The sequence below is a fragment of the Ciona intestinalis genome, unplaced genomic scaffold (assembly GCF_000224145.3).
Source record: "Ciona intestinalis unplaced genomic scaffold, KH HT001201.1, whole genome shotgun sequence".
Taxonomy (NCBI): domain Eukaryota; kingdom Metazoa; phylum Chordata; class Ascidiacea; order Phlebobranchia; family Cionidae; genus Ciona; species Ciona intestinalis.
In genome coordinates, this window is record NW_004191522.1 from 1 (window position 1) to 18,005 (window position 18,005).

Sequence of the window (18,005 nt, forward strand, 5' to 3'; positions counted from 1 at the left end):
GTGGTCACTATAATGAACTGTCAGGTTTTTAGCAATAAACACGAAAATATTTATCCACAAAGCTACGTATGTGGTTACTCGTTAACGACACGAGTTGTGTTATAACGACTGTAGTTTATTCGTTCGAAAAGTTACCTTTATGGTGGACATTTAATCATGAGTTCTCACCACATGCATACTTTACTATATTACTATATATAGTAGGGTGTGGGAGATGGGACACCTTTAGCACATAATATCCAAATGTCCTGATAGAGTTTTCAACAATTAACAATGGTCTATGGGAGTCGTTATAGGATCCACAGAAATAAAAACAGAGTAGAACGCGCAACCGCCCAAAACCGTGATGTATTCTTTTTTCTATTCACGTGACCGCCAACTCCGTCCCCATTTTCATTCGTCTCCATTGTAAAAGATAGGCGTATATAGTATTTTTGGAAGGTTTTAGCTGTTTATTTTAAAAACTACACCAACTATTCAAGTTTAATAGGCCAGTTTAGTTATTTGGTAGGTTAACGCTTACAGTTTACCACTTGTTTAGGAAATTTAATTATTTAAAAATATTAATTAAAAAATTCAAACAAACGGTTTGTTAGAAATATATATACATTAGAAAATAGTTGTTTTACACTATAACTTTAAATTAAGTCAAAAAAACGAAGAAAAACTACATAAAACGTCATCGACTCCATTATGACTACAATAGTAAACGGGAACGACCCGCGAAAGAGAGAGAGTGTATGACCTCTCTCCTTTGCCGACATTGGAGATGCGCGTTCTATTCTTTGTTATTTCTGTGTGAGAATACGGTTTTATAATTCCTTGAACGTTCTTTGTTTACTATCAAATTGTACGAGAAAATAGAATAAACGGGTGTCCCATCTTTCCCCTCGGTTAAAGGGTACGTATATAAAGTGGTTGGGGTAAGATCGTAATATATTTGGAGACTTGGCCATAAGGATAAAAACAATTGCTTAACAGCGACACCTCAGTCTTAAACTTCTAAGTCTCGCAACATGTTTGGTAAAATCTTTACCAAGTTGACACATTGTCATGCAACGATCATAAACGTGTTTTGTAGATCTAGAAAAAAACTCGTTAAAACTTCTTGTATTTGTAGATGATTTTTTCATCTCTTCAGCTTTGTAGTTTTTTTTGTAATACCAGAGGTACAAACAAAATACATCAGGGCATGAAAACCCTTTAACGCAGTATATTTGATATTTTGTAACAAACAAGCTGCATCAAGTAAAATATAGGTACCACAACATAGAAAGCACAGAATTTACGATAAAGCTTTACACTCAAAATATCTTTGGTGATTAAAAAAACATTTCGATTACGCGTGAACTTATAAATACACAGAACGAGACAACTAACCGCTCATAACAAGCAATATCGGTTGTTTATATCCCTATTAACAAACCATCTGGCGCCCCTTAATGCCGATACGTCTTGGTGGGGAAACCAGCAATAAAGAGCATTGGTAAGCTTCAATGGAGTATAGGAAACGATATGCGAGGTGCTTGGAAGACATGCAGCATTCATTTACAAGTCAACTTCCCAATGCATTTCCTGTGCCCTGCTGTTCACTCTCCCATGAGAAATATTCCAAAGAAAAATGTTGGCGCTGCGCTGCACAAGCGTATGTGATTTTAGGGTTAACTAAATCATTGTTTGTTTTATAGTTAGAAAGCTCTACTAATGTTAATTTTATGTTTACAGTAAGAATAGACATTTGATTGCAGCACAGGATTTGATGCGTAGTTTGAGGGCGACGTTGTGTTGTTAATTACACAGTTAGGTCTTCATACCTTCGCAATGTTGTATTCCCATTGGTTGCTATTGATGTATTTGTTATACTCGTTTACTACATGCACGATGACAAAACGAGTGTTGGATCATCGTCGAGTTCACAATCAGCAACGTAGCCATGGCAGAGTAGGTGTATATACTTTACTACCTGCACTTATGAATGAATGTAACTTGCTTTTACCTCGCGTGGCCGGAAAACGATAGTCGTTAAACACAAGTGTTATGTTTCATGCACCTCGTGTCAGCTTATTATACATGTTACTTTGTAGGTTATTATTTTTTGGGACTTTTATTTTTGTCATGTTTGGCTTATAATTTAGACAGCCTATTAGTGATCACTGGATTGGAGTAATTGCCGCTAAGTATCTTTCCCAAGGATACATACGTCCACACACGGCCTGCCGTGGTCAACAGCAATGTTAGCAGCTGCAAGCCTTGAACCACAACCTCTGGACGTAACCTATTTACCCTTGCTTGTCGGGAAACTACAGTCGTTATAACACGGATCTTCTGAAAGTACACCATCATGTTTATTGCCATCGCATAAACTGATGTATAGTTTATAGTAAAATCTATTTTAGTCGAATAAATCAGTTATATTTATAACAGCACCACCACCGAAGAAAGACGTCCGCATCACCTGTCACTAGATTAGATGAACTACTTCGTGGTCCTAGTGTAAGTTACGTGCAACATCAAAGTTTGAATCCTAAACAACTAGAAACCCAGGTATTTTTTAGTTTTGTTTATAATATTAAGCACCTCGGGTCGGCATTTTTTTTAAAGAACAGACATTGAAAGGAATATTTTTCTATATCACGTGTAAAGTAATTGTTTTAACTAAGTTACTTAAACACACACGTTCACTAAGGTACATCCATCCATCCCGCAGGGGTATATACATATATATGTATTGTAGGGCGAGGAAAGATGGGACACCTTTTATTCTATTTTTCCGTCCTATTTGGCTGTAAACAAAGAAAATTCAAAGAATTATAAACCTGTATCCGCACGACTTCCATAGACCGTTGTTAATTGTTTAAAATACGATCAGGATATTTAGATATTATGTGTTAGAGGTGTCCCATCATAATTCATAGTACTGAAGCTTGCTGGAGTGAGATGAGACAAGTTTCTTTTTTCTTGTTCCATTTGATATAGAAAAAAAAACATTCAAAGAAATATAAAACTATTCCCTCACGACTATGAAACAGCGTTGTTAATTGTTTAAAACACGATCAGGACATTTAGATCACGTTTTGGGCTGTCCCACCTTACCCCACAGTCCTGTACTTGTAGTTAGGATAACACTACTTTACTCGGCCACGACTCCGTTCGGAATATCTGACGCTCTTAAATTATTACATAAGAACATAATATAACATGATGATGATTTTTATTCATCTCGTGTAAAATAATATAGTAGGCTGGGGGGAGAAGGGACACCTTTAGCACGTAATACTCGAATATCCTGATCGTGTTTTAAGCAATTTACAACGGTCCATGTAAGTCGTGAGCATACGGTTTTATATTTCTTTGAATGTTCTTTGTTTACTACTAAATGGGAGAAGATAAAGGAATAAAAAGATGTCCCATCTTCCCCCACCCTACTATAAAATTATAATTCAAGCCAGTGGTGATATTGTTTTCAAAAAATGCAAATCCGTTTATTCTCATGTACAAAACTATAATGCGCAATCGTGTTTTATGTACAAAACTATAATGCGCAATCGTGTTGCTGAAGTACAAATACATTGTTTTTTTTACGTAACATTTTTTTAAAGAAAAGTTTGAAAAATGAGCTAAAAAAGTTGGAGAGGCGAACAAGATGGGTTCCACCTGTCCCTTGTCTTAACTGCAGATCAGGATACTCTGTGAGTAGTTTTTAAGATTTGTTTCATGTAAAGCGGCCGCTAAAATTAAGATAAGAAAACACATTTAATTCAACATAAAAGTTCAACTTAGGGAAATTCCCCCCACTGAAAGTTTGGGGAACTCTCTACTCTGAGAGCTCATAAAAAATTAAGTACCGGAAGTTTCTTCACTAGCACCTTATATTAAGTAAGTATGCATTGCATAATATAACACGATTGCTGTTAGTTGTACAGTTCACCACGAAACTATGGACCAAACCAAGTGCTGTATCTGCAACGTCTTGTACAAAAACTGAACTCAGATGTCGGCAGGTTACATACGTCTGTAGATAGTTTAATAAGATGGAAGTCAAGTGCTGAGCATAATGTACAACGTTTGGAAGAGCAGATAGAGACAATGAATGAACAGTTATCAGGTAAAATTAGTTTCATAGTTGTATGTCTGGTCCAAATATTGTAAACACCCACCACACTAATACAGCTAGAGTAGCTTTGTAACCAGAGGATACTAGGTTCTATGCTTAATGTAGCTACTATACCAGATAAAAAATTGTACTCATAAAATTGTATTTTGATACTTAAGTTACAAAGCACAAAAATTAAATTGGTTTTTAAAGATTTATGTAATAAAATTCTTATCACATCAGTTATAAATCTCTATTACAGCTGCTCCATCGACTGCAATTTAAAAAAAGAACTTGGTATTTTTTTATAATAGATGCTATGAAATTTATTATCAGGATTTGGATTTTTAATAAACTATTCACAGATCATAATCACTCAGATAGAACAAACATTGGAAGTCAATCAACAGCAACAAATAACAATTTTGACCAATCAAGGCAAGTACAAGCTCTTCAAACCATGGTTATTGAGTTGCAAAGTTCTGTCAGGAGTCTACAACAACAACAACTACAACAGGCGCATATTCCAGATAGTGGTTCAAACACAAACCATGTTGTTGCAGTAAACAGCAATAATGATGAAGGTATAATGTAAATATATAATATGTTTTAACTTTTTATGTTTTTCACCAACTTTTGTTCGGCATCATATTGGTAAAAAATAACACATATAAGCGTATTGTGTATACGGCACTGTAGCATAGTGATAAGCGCGCCTGCCTGTAACCCAGAGGTTATGGGTTCAAGACTCGACGTTGCTACCATTGTGGGCATATGTGTTCTTGGGCAAGACGCTTCAACCCAGTGGTCACTATGTATGAAACAGAACACCTGTGTTATGAGAATCATTGTTTCCTGGCCACTCGTGGATAAAGCAAGTTACATTCATTTACAATTTATTTTTGTTTATATATTTAGGCACACCTGCTTCAGTAGATACTGGTGTAAACGATTTACTCAACTTGCATGGGAGGCGTTTAAATTCTCATGATAATGTTTTACGCAAAACCTCAATTGACATTACAAGTCTTCAACATCATCTTGTCAGCATACTCAGCAAAAATTCGAAACAAGATCGTCAAATTTCTTTTCTTCGATCTGTCTGTTCTAACACTACAACATCTGTGGCTTCGGTAATTGTTTCATTAAAATCATTTTTTAATAACATCTTTTTAAACCATATTGTTCAATTTATTGTAGATATAATAATGCTAACTTTCTTAAACATCTGAATTCTAAATTCTTGAACTACTTGGTAAAATCAGTTAATAAATGCGAAAATTAAAAAAAATATAATATTACTAGCTATGAACAAATGAACAATAATAAAAGCAGAAGTGGGCGTGTATTATAGTTTAAAGATCTCTGTCTTAATGTAAGTTTTGATTTGTTTAAATGTGAACAAACAACTAACCTTCATTATTTATAGTGGTCACTGATTGTTGTCTCATTGTAATTAATACAAAAAAATATGTGTAACATTGCGTTACCCTGTCACACAAGGACACAACATGTTTAAGTTAATGTTTATTTTAACGATGTATTTATGCATATTTACATTTATTTTCTTACAACTCAATCTAAATTTGTTTTTAACTGTAACCGTGTTTTAACAACTGTTGTTTTGTCGCTATATGCTGTTTTTTCGTTTAAAATAGTTTTAAATCTTCGCTACCATAATTTGAAGAGACAAATAAATTTATTATTTTTATTATAATTATTGCTTAATTATATTTATTATTGTATTGCCTAACATAGATACCACACATGATTGCAACTGAGAATGATGGTGGAATAGGACCTGGTCAAAGCAGGTCAATTGAAAATTTACGAAGATCATATCAAACTCAAGAACGTGAAATTAATTTGCTGAAACGCAAAGTTTCTGAATCACAATCTTGTTGTAGAGACGTGGTAACTTTATCTCGGCGACTGGATAGCACCGTTGCACATGTAGAAGAGGTGAGATTGACTTATTTGCCACTTTGTTATCTACAGTATTAACTTATATCAGTGTAAATATTACATTACAGTCATTAGGGCACATGTCTCATTATTAGAGAGTACCAGGTTCCCGTCTCAATACTGCTACCATTGAGGCATATTTGTCTTTGAGTGAGGCGCTCTGTTTATTTGCTTTAACCCAATGGGAAATAATACGTTGTCTAACTGCTGATTAGAAATATAGTGTTTGAACTGCCACCCTTGTTACAAGATTAAGTAAGGCCTAATTAATTAATGACTGCTAAAATAAGTATTAAAACTTTGATGCATTCAAATCAATTCTTTACACATACTTTTGTTTTTTTTAAAGGATTAACTTGATAATAATTAAACATAAATGACTTGTTTGTCTGCTAGGTGTAGCGGCCACACTTATTTTTTTCCAAATAAATGTAAATATGTTTTTAACTGAAAATGTCTTTTAAAGAATATTTTTTTGGTCACTATATCCTGTCTTTTAGTTTAAAGTATTTTTAAATTTTCTCTACATAACAACAATACTTTGCGAAAAAGACAAATAAAGTTATTATATTATTATATTAGTATTACATCATTATAAGTAATTATCGCTAAAATAAGTATTAACTATTCAAATCAATTTTTAACCCTTTTATACATTTTATACCAGGCTCGAATAAGAGCAGATGAAAGCATGGCTGTCATTGTATTACAAGATCACAAAGTAAATGAAGTGGTTGGGAAACTTGATAGACAACGTGTTGTTATTCAGCGTCTTCAAGAATCTGTTCGCAACCAACAGCATTCATTGTCTGTTATGAATAGAAACATTAGAGGTGGGTTTGTCTTGTGTAGCTATAGTTATAAATACATTTTTTCTTTAACAAGGCAGTTTATCATTTTTTGTAAAATTCTATTTTATTTTGTGTAAATAATATATTAGGGTTGCATTGTCAAAATTATTTTATGATGGCAATCAAGACTAGATTTATAATGGGGAAATGTAAGATGAATTATGGAAATGTAAGTTATACTACATTAAAAAGCAATTAAATTCATTGAGATCTGTACTTAAACAGTCTGGCAACTGCTGGATTACATTACCCTTTAAATATATATATTGTGTCTTTGGGATAATATTCTAATTGGCTCTGTCTAAATTTCAGATTTGATGGGAAATACATTTTCTTATATTTTTAGATTCACTGAATCGTCGAACTCAGCGAATAAACGAGACTTTGTTTGCAAACATAACTGCTTTCATGACATCATTTGAAAATCGAGTTCACAACAGATGGTCCGCCATGTCTACTCAGTTGGAACGTAACAACAATACTTTGCAAACTGTTGGACAATATCTTGATCAAGTGAGTCAACAGACGAGTGAAAATAGTCAGTACATTGAAGAGTTGGAGACAAAGTTACTGGAGCATGTTAACCAAGCTGGAAACAATGTGACTCTTGTTGCACAAAGGTAATTTCCGACAAATGTTAAAATTTGGTTTGTTGGTTTTTATTTGTACAAAAGATAAAAGATGTATAAAATGTTCCTGTTAAACATAAATCTATTAAAGCTCTTCCAAAAAAATTATTTTCTTGAAGCCAGAAAGTTGGAAAAAATAAAATTTGTTCTGTGTAACTAATTTATATGTTTTTTTCGTTTTGTTATTCCTAATGCATATCTTTGATGTATTAAACAATGCATATAAAAGCTTTTCATTGTGAAGTTATTTTTACAATAAACAGATTCTTTTTTAAGATTAAATATGAATGAACGAACTTTAATTGGTATGATGTCACGCTTGAATGAGATTGGAAATCTTGCCAAAGTGCAACGAAAAGCTGTGGAAAATAGAATAAAAAATGCTGAAACAAAAATTCTTTTACTTGAAGATAATTTAACACATTTGTAAGTATCTGCTGTATGTTACAATTTTGGTTTATTATTAGATACAGCTCTTCTGTTAAAAATGTCATGGACCTGATGTTTTTGCCACAAGAGCATCGAGTTTTATTATTTAAATTTTTACTGACTACAAATACAATGTATGTAAACATATGTTTTAGTAATTATTCCAGTGTGCCTTTTCTTATATCAATTTATAATCTCACATGATTCTAGTACAAAGTTCTGATTTAAAACCGAATGAACTTGTTTGTCTGCTAGGACCTTGCTTATTTTCTTTCAATTAAATGTAAATATAACTGTTGTTTCGTCGTTATATCCTGTTTTTATTTGTTTAAAATATTTATAAATCTTCGCTACCATAGTCGATGGAACAAAAATTATATCGCGTTGGGGCTTTGTTTTCAACCACATTATAACAGTCATTAGGGTAAAAGACAAAGCTGTTTTAGTTTGATAAAGGAGTTACCTAATGGATAATACTCTAAAGTTGGCTTCCTTACATTGATACATACAAAGTTTATTTTGGTATTTTTCTTCACCTTACATTTATTTCAGGGGCGATTCACCCGAATCATCTTCTTCAGTAGAAGAGTCAGTTGTGTTTTTAAACAGCTCCTTTCATCGTCTTCGTTCTGCTCTTCACCGTTTATCCAACAGGGTGGATGGAGTTAACACAGCTGTTCATAAACATAGTGCAACAGATAGGAGGACCAAGAATCGATTTTCGGTATTTTTTATTTTATTCAAATATAAATTCAGTTTTCTTTTATGAATTTTACCAAGAGTCACATACCACCGACATACAGGGTGCAGAGTTTGAAATATTTATATTTAAATTGTTCTTTTCAAGCAACTATAAGTTTTATCACCGAATTTAACTCTTGGATAATTATCAACCACACATAAAAATATTCCCGCAAAAGTATTCACCCACAAAGTAACCTACACTGTAACTCATAAGCTGGCATAAGGTGTATGAAACAGAACACCCTTCTTTAGCGACTGTCGTTTTCCGGCCACACGAGGGTAAAGTGAGTTACATTTATTCCTTAGATGCTAGTATAAATGTTTAAATGCCTAAATGTGTATTATAGTAATGTTTATTGATGTAAAGATTTTGGTTTTAATTTAATTTCTTTTCGTTTTTCATGCAGAGAATTCATTCATTAATAAAAGAACAAAATGAAAGATCAAACAACGAATCCATGTTGTTGCGTCGAATGATAAACAGTGATGCTGACTCACTACGACACACTGTGGCTTTACGGTTATCTTTATTATCAAGTCATATAAGCAATATCACGTCCTCTGTTACTGACATCGCTAGCCAACGTGACACTTTGTACGATCACATCATGAGTGTTGAGCAATCTCTTAATCTTTCATTAAACAGACTTCAAAGAAACACAGATCATATTCAAGTTAACCTGGTAAGTGAATCTATGGAAAAAGTTGTATATTATATTATGTATTATTGTTAAAACTCTGTATAGATTCTTTTGTTGTTACTACCTGGCATATTATTCTCAGAACTTATCTTTTGAAAAATAAGTAATATCTTACACAATATATTTTGCCAAACATATATGTGTAAAACAATAGTTCCTTGATTAAGGCGGAAAAAAAATTCATTTTGGTGGATAAACTGTTTAAGTAATTTAAGTTGTCAAAAAATCATTAATGCAGCTTGAATGGTCAAATATTTTTTGTTTTTATTTGTTTTTTGTTTTTTTATTTTTGTTTTATTTGTTTATAGGACCTCAACCATGAAAGAATGAAAACAAATGATTCTGATCTAAGAAGAAAAATTTACCTTTTAAATGAAACAATGAATGAGCTTGTTGCTCAAAGTCAAAATGGACTCCATGAAAATTTAATGGAAATAACAAATATTTTAAACACAAGGTTCAAACATTAATATATTTAATACTTAAGTTATATTTTTTTAATAACATAATGTTTGAAGATTAATTTATTATTTTTGTTAAGCGGTCATAAGAAAGTGTTGATAAAATGCAAATTTCCCCAAAATAAACAGCGTTGTTTTAATACTAAATATAAATAGTTTATACACAGGGTAACATCAGTACATCGCAATTTTACGAATCTAAGTTCTAATCTGGAAGCTGTTCAGCGAAGTTTGGGAGATGCCGAGACAAATATAAATAATGTCACGAATCATTATCATGACATGAGAAATCATATGAACATTGTGAAAGGCAATGTTGAAGAACTAATGACATCACAACATGATCTGCAAACCAGGTTTTTATCACTTTTTTTATTCAAATATTGATGTCATTCTAAGGAAGATAGTGCAGCTGATTGTGTTTGTTAAAATAGCTTTATCTGTTACGTTAATAAACTTTAAACTACAGAGTTTTAAACTTGTAAAACATTTAGCATATTAAAAACCACCCTTGATATTAAGAAAAATCCACCAACTAGAACAATAACTTAATTTTAATATCCTTACAATTAAAATTAATTATTAGCTGTTTAAAATAAGAAGGAGGGGAAAGGGAGGTTTAGAAATATTGTCTTAAAATGTTCAAATTTGGTCAATTTAATTCTATGCAAGGCCTTGGAATACCTGGCTTTTAATTTTTATGGAACAATAAAAGTGGGATCACTTAAACAGAATATCAACTTCTGGAACCTTTTTTAAGCGCCTAAGTCTTTATATTGTACAACTGTGTTTAAAAACCATTGTGTTTACTATGCAAAAATCCGGACACCAAAACAGTAAATAAATTAATTCATCTATCCCCCCAAAATTTGCATTTCCAAAGTTATTAAATTTGTTGCAAATTAGATTTAAACTATCTGGCTGAATTTTATCCTATTTGGTATTACACAGTTGAATAAGCCAACACTAATTTTAGATTACGCACTGTGGATCAAACAGTACATAATCAAATGATTAACATTTCTTTGAATCAAGAAAACATCAATCTAAACAAACAACTTGCTTTAAATCTTCACTCAGGTAAACTTGAACATATTTTAATGTGTATGGTGAAATAAAATAATCTGTTTTAGGTTGTCAAGAAGAACGAAATGCAACAAGACAGTTTGAAAAGTCTGTTCAAGAACAATTTAAACAGATTGGTGAAAATGTTGCTAGAAATCAACTGACCATTAATTCAAGGTTAACAACTGTATCGAATAAGGTAAAGTATAGAATGTAAAATAAATACAATTTATTTAACGTTTTTAAGCATGCTAATGGACTGTCCAAGTTGGCAGTCATCTGGAAAAACAGTTAGCGAAAGGACTGCTAAATTACCACATGTTTTAGGTGGTTGAAGTTAAAACTTCTCTACATGATGTCACTTCTCTGCATAACACACGTTTGATGTCACTTGAATCATTAAATGGAAGTTGGATTCCATTATTTGGAAACTGCAACAATAATCTTGCTTTAGTCAGAGGTAGCCCATTTGTTTTATGTTTTGTAAATTACTGTAGGTAGTAGAGTTAACTCTTAACTGTAAAATGTCAGCATAAGGTCGCACATGCTGATAATATTAGTTATATATAATACGGCACCGTGGCAAAGTGGTTAGTGCGCCTGCCTCCAACCTAAAGGTAATGGGCGCTGGTTACTGCTACCATTGTGATGGTATGTGTCTTTGGGCAGGACACTTAACGGCGATTGCTCAACCTACAAAGTAACATACATGGTAACTCGTAAGCAAGGTTAAAGCAAGTTTCATTCATTTATTCATATTTGGTATACTCTAGTTTCAAGCAATGAGTTCAAACAGATGTGCTATTAGATATTTCACATGTTCATCAGCTTGTTAGTATACAGTAATTGTATTGCAGATGATATTAGAGCATTACAAAGAACAGATGGAAATTTTCAAGTATCTTTGGAGTTACATGAGCGAGCTTTAATAGAACACAGAAGACTACATACCAATCTAAGTGCTATATCTGAAGATGTAAGTAATATGCAATGTGTTTTACTTGTCTTAGTATTGTCTATTAAATTGTACCATATAACAATACTGTTTTTTTTATTATCCAAAATAATTTATACATTTTCAATGAAACTTATTTTTTTTTTAGTTTTTTGAGTTATTTCAGAATATGTAATTTGTTTGTAGTGGATTAAGCAGCACTTGGGTGAGAACATACTTGTAAAATATAAAGCAATGCTGTTAATGAATTGTTTTGTCTAGGTTAGCAGTGTAATGAACTATATTTATTTTATCTTTGCAATACTTTATTAATCAAACTCGATTTTGTATGTTGTGGATTAACTAGCTTAGGGTAAAAAAGTAAAATACATGTGATATTTTAAAATTTTTATGAATTGCTTCCTCTAGGTTAGCAGTGTAATAAATGAACATGAGGTTGCACTTCATTCTGTAAAAGGAGTCGTCTTGCAATTGAATGAAACTCTTGTGGAAGGTGAAGAACGGATAGGGGAAGAAATTGAAGCTCAATTGAAGCGCCACATGAGGGAAGTAGTGGGTTTGCGTGGAATCATGCGGAACTTTACATCTATTGTACAAACTATGATAAGCAATCGACTTGATCAAGTAATTCATGTTTGATATAATATATTTTAAATATTTCTGTTTGTATATTAATAAATTAGTCCTTATAAACCGTATCCAATGCTATAGTTTTCTTACAATATCTTACATGTTGGCTAACCATATAGCACAGTTACTGCCAAATCACAGTGATGAGTTTTTCCGTAATTAGATAGATATTACTTAGTTCGAAAAAAAACCTACTTAAGTCATTTTAGGTTTAACAGTAGTTGCACCAACCTTTGGTGACTAACCAGTCATCCAGAAAGAAAGAAAAACATTTACTGGCATACTCTACCTGGTACCTCTTAATCAGGCACCAGCTGTGTGCAATCGCTGTACAATATGACATGTTTATGTTAAGTTTCCTCTGCATTGAATAAATAAATGATGATTAACAATTTTATTGTTGAAAACCACTGCTTTAGTTGCACGTTTTTAAAAATTCAGCCAAAATGTTATCTAATTACAGGAAATATCAATTGCATCAGTACGAATGCATCAGCGTGGTCTTGTTGAGACTGTGGACAGCCACACTGCGTCTTTGGATCGACTCAATCACGATAATATTCAGATTAAATCTGAAATTGCTGGTGTTGGTGCAGACACTGAAAACAATTTAAGAAAAATTACAAATCTGATAAGGATTTTTGACAGGTAAGTGATAGTTTTGGTCAGGACTGGACTAAAACATGTGCTTGGCCTTCCTGTCTGTCGATATTTTTAAACACCAAAGTCTTAAAAATGTAACTGACATTTCGTAGTATTTTAACGACTATGAATGATTGAACAATGCTGGTTTATCCTCCCATGGCGGCACAACGATAACAGTTATAACAAAAGTGCTCTATTTTTACTATAACTATTAAGTGTATATGCGTCTGATGACCATATTAATAAAAAAGTACAATTGTAACCCAGGAATGACTGTCCATAAAATCACACGATTGTATCAAAATCCCAATCCTTTTTGTCTTGAGCTTTATAAGCTTCTTTGATAAAATATGAATCTAAATATTTTCTTGGGAAACAATTTTTATCGAAACTACAAACTGTAACATGACAGTGGCATCATAGCTATTTTAATATTCACAATCATGTTTGAATAATAATACGTGTTGTTTGCGTGGGGTAGGCCTGGTCTGGTCTGGGTGATGTTTCGCCACTTTTATGATAGTAAAAAAGCAGCCATGCAGATAGTCTAAAGATTATATATATATTTTGAATATTCAGTTTTGTTTACGTTAGGTAGATTCAGAAGTTAAATTAGTAAAGTGGAGTTAGTCTAAAGAAAGAAATCAAAAAACAACTATAGAACGTTTAAAGTCTTTAAGAGACTACATTTTATCAGACTACCAGTTGTTTGCGCAAATAGGCTCCGCGACTTGGGTCAGCTTACTACTTTTACTAATTTTGTTGCACGACACAGAAAAGATTGGCAAAAGGCATATACACAAAGGTAACGAAGAACACTTTGGCACCATATGCTGATTGACTGTACTAAACGAATGTCACAATAGCGTGGACTTTATGTTGTCTAATTCCTATGTTTTTTAAACGGTTTTATATTAGAGGAGAACCACGTGATTGTCACACGTCGTAACGGCAATCTAGCCAGTAAAAAAACGACGTTTCGCCCACAGTCCTTTACGGCCGCGTGAAAAAATAATTCGTCCCATCAGTGGTAGCGAACTTCCATACTGCACCGACGACCTAGTTCTCTTGTGGTACCGATATGAATGTAACTTACTTTATCCTCGCTAGGCGACAAACAACAGTTGTTATAACACGGATGTTCTGCACATACACCTCATGCCGGCTTCCAAGTTACCACGAATGTAACTTTGTTGATTGTTGATTATGTATGACTGACAATTTGGACAACCTATTAGTAGGGTGGATCAATTGCCAATAAGTGTCTTGCCCCAAAGGACACATGTGATCACAACGGTAGCAGCGACGAGCCTTAATCCATAACCTACGGATTACAGGCATGTGTGCTAACCAACTGCGCCACGGCGCCAGAGAATACGTTGCAGTCAGAAAGTCATTTGGATTTTCCACGTTCAGGGATATATGCACTATAGCTAAGCGCATTCTTAATTGGCTAAATTGCTAAATAGGTTGTTGCGGTTTTAAATTTGACTTTACCATTTCGCGGCAAGTTGTTGTAGGTGTGTGTTCAGGTACATTTTGTTAAGCCATTTCAAAAAGTTTATATTTTACAAAAACAATATGACAGGAAAAACAGTCTGATATCATATAACAATCAAGCAACGAAGTGAGCTGTACAGTGAGCAGGGACATCGAAATATGCGGGCATCAGTGATTTAGGTAAAGAGTTGGAGTTTTGAGGAAATTGATATTCGTTGTAACAATCTTCGGTTGAAGCTGTGTTCAAGTTTAATTGAGGTAGAGATGATGTCATATCTTGTCCGTGGTTTATAAAATGTTCTGTGGATTTAGCTTGCTTCTCAATAGGGGGAAACTTTTGTTTTAAACTTTCTGAAGCATCATAAGTGGCTAAAGGTGCATGAATCGGCGATGACGTAAATCGTGGAGGTAAATATGTTTGAACGAAATTATTTTCAATGGAGTTTTGTTCTCGAGCTACATCTTCTACTGAACCACACGAGCTTGTGGGAGAATGAATGGAACCTTTGTCGATTACGTCACCATTGGATTCATGCATACGTATGTGCTTACGTAGTGAACTGGGATGAGTGTAGCTTCGGTCGCAACCTTCGTACTGTAAAGTAAACATTTCGTTAGATCATCACGACTTACAAGAAGTCAGAAAATATTCGTAACTTGATGCTTGTCAACTTACCTTACACGCATAAAGTTTTTCAGTGTTGTGCATATAACTATGCTTCTTACGATCGGAACTGTTTGCAAACCGTCTTTCACATCCGGGAAATTTACAAGGAAAGGGTCGTTCACCTGTACAAATTTGAATATTGGATTATTTACATCTTAATTTATTGTTATATATTATAAATTCAAATTATTAATTAAAAGTTCATGGTGCTTACCTGTGTGGGTTCTTTGATGGATTTTTAAATTCTCGCTTCTTCCAAACGTTTTTCCACAATCAGGAAAAGGGCAAACAAATGGTTTCTCCCCAGTATGAACTCGAATATGATTCACCAATTTGTACTTTGCTTTGAAACCTTTGCGTTTTCTTGAACAATCTTCCCAGTAGCAGGTGTGGTCGGTTTGATCCATACCACCCACGTGATCCCGTGTCACGTGGTTTACCAACTCGTGCATATCGTGAAATATGACGTCACACGAGCGACCGCCATTCTTAACATTTCTCCACTTGCAAGCAATCGGATTCGTGAGAGTCGAATGCGTCGGATATTGCACTGGATGAAAATTTTCTCTACTGTTGAAGTTGTGCATTCCTTGAAGGTGAGACTCCAAGGATTGAGCAAAATGAGGAATCATCCCATATCCTGGGTAATATGACGCACTTGGATGATTAGCCATCGAGTAAGACTTGGAATCAATGGGTTGTTGGTGTCCTTGAAGAAACGATGCGTGAGCTGTTAGACTTGCTCTTGGATCATATGCTGCATAGGGACGATCAACCATTACATTAGAATACATATTGTAAGATGATGAACTTCTCTGGTATGCTGACTGCCGTAAACTAATGACATCACGCTGATTGACCTTGGTATTTGTACCTGTCGCGTGCTACGCCTTCCTTTCGTAACACAATGACTTAATTATCTTCTTTATCTTTATTTATTTGACTTCCGATCGCCCGTCGCTTTCCCATGCGCACGTGGTTCGATCCCCCCACCTCCGATATTTGCCTCGCGAAGGTAATTATCGTGTCGATCGCGCGTCTCACGCTACTTTTGGCACGCTTTCGCTCGTGCCTGTCGACGCAAGGTTTACGTATGGCACTTTCTCTACGTGATGTCAACAACAAGTCAACAAATTTACTCATCGTAGAGAATAATTGCAAAAGTAAAAAATGTTTTTCGTTCGTTCGAAAATAATACAACACATTGTAGGGTGGGGGAGGTGTGACCCTTTTGATTCTATCCCCATTGGTAACAAGCAAAGTACATTCAAACAATTATCAACCGTCTTCTCACGACTTTGATAGACCTATGTTAATTTTTTTATACATGGTTAGAATATTGGGATATTATGTGCTAAAGGGGTCCTGTCTCCCCCCACCCTACTATATAAAATTTCAAGCAAGATTGAAGTTAAGTATTTACGCAATATTGTGTCCCAAGCGTTGCTTGAAAATTCATGGAATTTAAATTTCAGAAACTCATTGCGTAATTAACCAAGTAGAATTACGATAATTACACGTATTGTTAAACTTCCTCTATAAAAACCCGTCATCATGACGTCATCACTCGACGACTAGTTCGACGTCAAAACGATTTAGTCGAATAAAAAAATAATCCGTATCTGGAATACTCGATTTTCTGTTCAATTTTTATTATGTTCTTGTTTGCAAAGTAAGTTTGATAGGTAATTTTTGATCAGCAAATTTAATAAAAACAAGAAAACTGCGCTCTAATAAATATATATTATAACTTGATTCTAAAACAAGATACGTAATTGCACATTATAAAACACTATAATCAAATATTAAACTGCAAACTTGGTCATTGTATAAGTTATAGCAATACAATTTATGTTCCATTTATTTGGGCTGAATCGTTTATGTCATTTCCGTTCACTAAACTATAATCCTTTATAATCTTTACACACGCTACAATGACTCGAGACAAACCGATTTATAAATAATGATGACGTAACAATTAACAAAGGGTCTGGAATGTTGAATTCGCCATAACTTGCTGTTATCGAGTTTATTATAAGATTATTTTTGAAATTTAAAAGGTTTAGTATTAAGTCAGGACTCAGGAGTATGAAAATGATAACTGACAGATAATAATAATTTTTATCAGGTCGGTAAGCTAGCATTACTATATTGGAAAAACCTAAAGGGAATAAACAAGTAAAACACGCATTTTTTTTTATTAAAATAATTGGGAATCGGTAATTTAAATCTGAAAAATTACTGTTAATTATGATCTGGTAATAACTTTCAAAATATTAATAGACGTTTTCTATGTATCTTACTTGTGTAAATATTTTTTACAACGTGTAAATTTGTTGTTGACATCACGTAGAGAAAGTGCCATACGTAAACCTTGCGTCGACAGGCACGAGCGAAAGCGTGCCAAAAGTAGCGTGAGACGCGCGATCGACACGATAATTACCTTCGCGAGGCAAATATCGGAGGTGGGGGGATCGAACCACGTGCGCATGGGAAAGCGACGGGCGATCGGAAGTCAAATAAATAAAGATAAAGAAGATAATTAGGTCATTGTGTTACGAAAGGAAGGCGTAGCACGCGACAGGTACAAATACCAAGGTCAATCAGCGTGATGTCATTAGTTCACGGCAGTCAGGATACCGAAGAATATTCCATCTTACAATATGTATC

At 33.8% G+C, this 18,005-nt stretch overlaps 2 protein-coding genes across 4 annotated transcripts; one reads left to right on the forward strand and one right to left on the reverse strand.

Moving 5' to 3' along the window:
* The first annotated feature begins 1,658 nt into the window (after positions 1-1,658).
* Positions 1,659-14,319, forward strand: LOC100176477. Of its 3 annotated transcripts, none has more exons than XM_009863737.3 (20): positions 1,659-1,941; positions 2,425-2,544; positions 3,600-3,689; positions 3,916-4,105; positions 4,459-4,677; positions 5,012-5,226; positions 5,852-6,055; positions 6,726-6,891; positions 7,256-7,529; positions 7,815-7,964; positions 8,520-8,691; positions 9,119-9,394; positions 9,721-9,869; positions 10,041-10,229; positions 10,850-10,953; positions 11,007-11,137; positions 11,266-11,398; positions 11,796-11,914; positions 12,302-12,517; positions 12,987-14,319. In XM_009863737.3, exons 1-20 carry the CDS (start codon positions 1,822-1,824, stop codon positions 13,173-13,175), a joined length of 3,426 nt encoding a protein of 1,141 aa, XP_009862039.2. In that variant the 5' UTR covers positions 1,659-1,821; the 3' UTR covers positions 13,176-14,319. The 3 variants fall into 3 exon arrangements, with proteins under 3 accessions (XP_009862039.2, XP_026696143.1, XP_026696144.1); XM_026840342.1 differs by having other exon boundaries at positions 4,474-4,677; XM_026840343.1 differs by lacking the exons at positions 12,302-12,517; positions 12,987-14,319 and adding an exon at positions 12,155-12,292.
* A 386-nt stretch (positions 14,320-14,705) lies between these two features.
* Positions 14,706-16,225, reverse strand: LOC100181145 (zinc finger protein ZIC 1-like). The gene is made up of 3 exons (XM_002119124.5): positions 15,550-16,225; positions 15,345-15,457; positions 14,706-15,263 (listed from the first exon to the last, which is right to left on the reverse strand). Exons 1-3 carry the CDS (start codon positions 16,127-16,129, stop codon positions 14,784-14,786), a joined length of 1,173 nt encoding a protein of 390 aa, XP_002119160.2. The 5' UTR covers positions 16,130-16,225; the 3' UTR covers positions 14,706-14,783.
* Between the last annotated feature and the right edge of the window lie 1,780 nt (positions 16,226-18,005).

What these genes read in the sequence shown, in the direction of transcription:
- LOC100181145 (XM_002119124.5), bottom strand. Translation starts at nt 16,129, where the DNA reads ATGTATTCTAATGTAATGGTTGATCGTCCCTATGCAGCATATGATCCA. An exon ending in CCATCAAAGAACCCACACAG is followed by an intron (nt 15,458 to 15,549) that starts GTAAGCACCATG and finishes AAATTTGTACAG; the next exon opens with GTGAACGACCCTTTCCTTGT. An exon ending in AAAAACTTTATGCGTGTAAG is followed by an intron (nt 15,264 to 15,344) that starts GTAAGTTGACAA and finishes TTTACTTTACAG; the next exon opens with TACGAAGGTTGCGACCGAAG.
- LOC100176477 (XM_009863737.3), top strand. Translation starts at nt 1,822, where the DNA reads ATGTTGTATTCCCATTGGTTGCTATTGATGTATTTGTTATACTCGTTT. An exon ending in GAAGATAATTTAACACATTT is followed by an intron (nt 7,965 to 8,519) that starts GTAAGTATCTGC and finishes CATTTATTTCAG; the next exon opens with GGGCGATTCACCCGAATCAT. An exon ending in TAACAACTGTATCGAATAAG is followed by an intron (nt 11,138 to 11,265) that starts GTAAAGTATAGA and finishes CACATGTTTTAG; the next exon opens with GTGGTTGAAGTTAAAACTTC.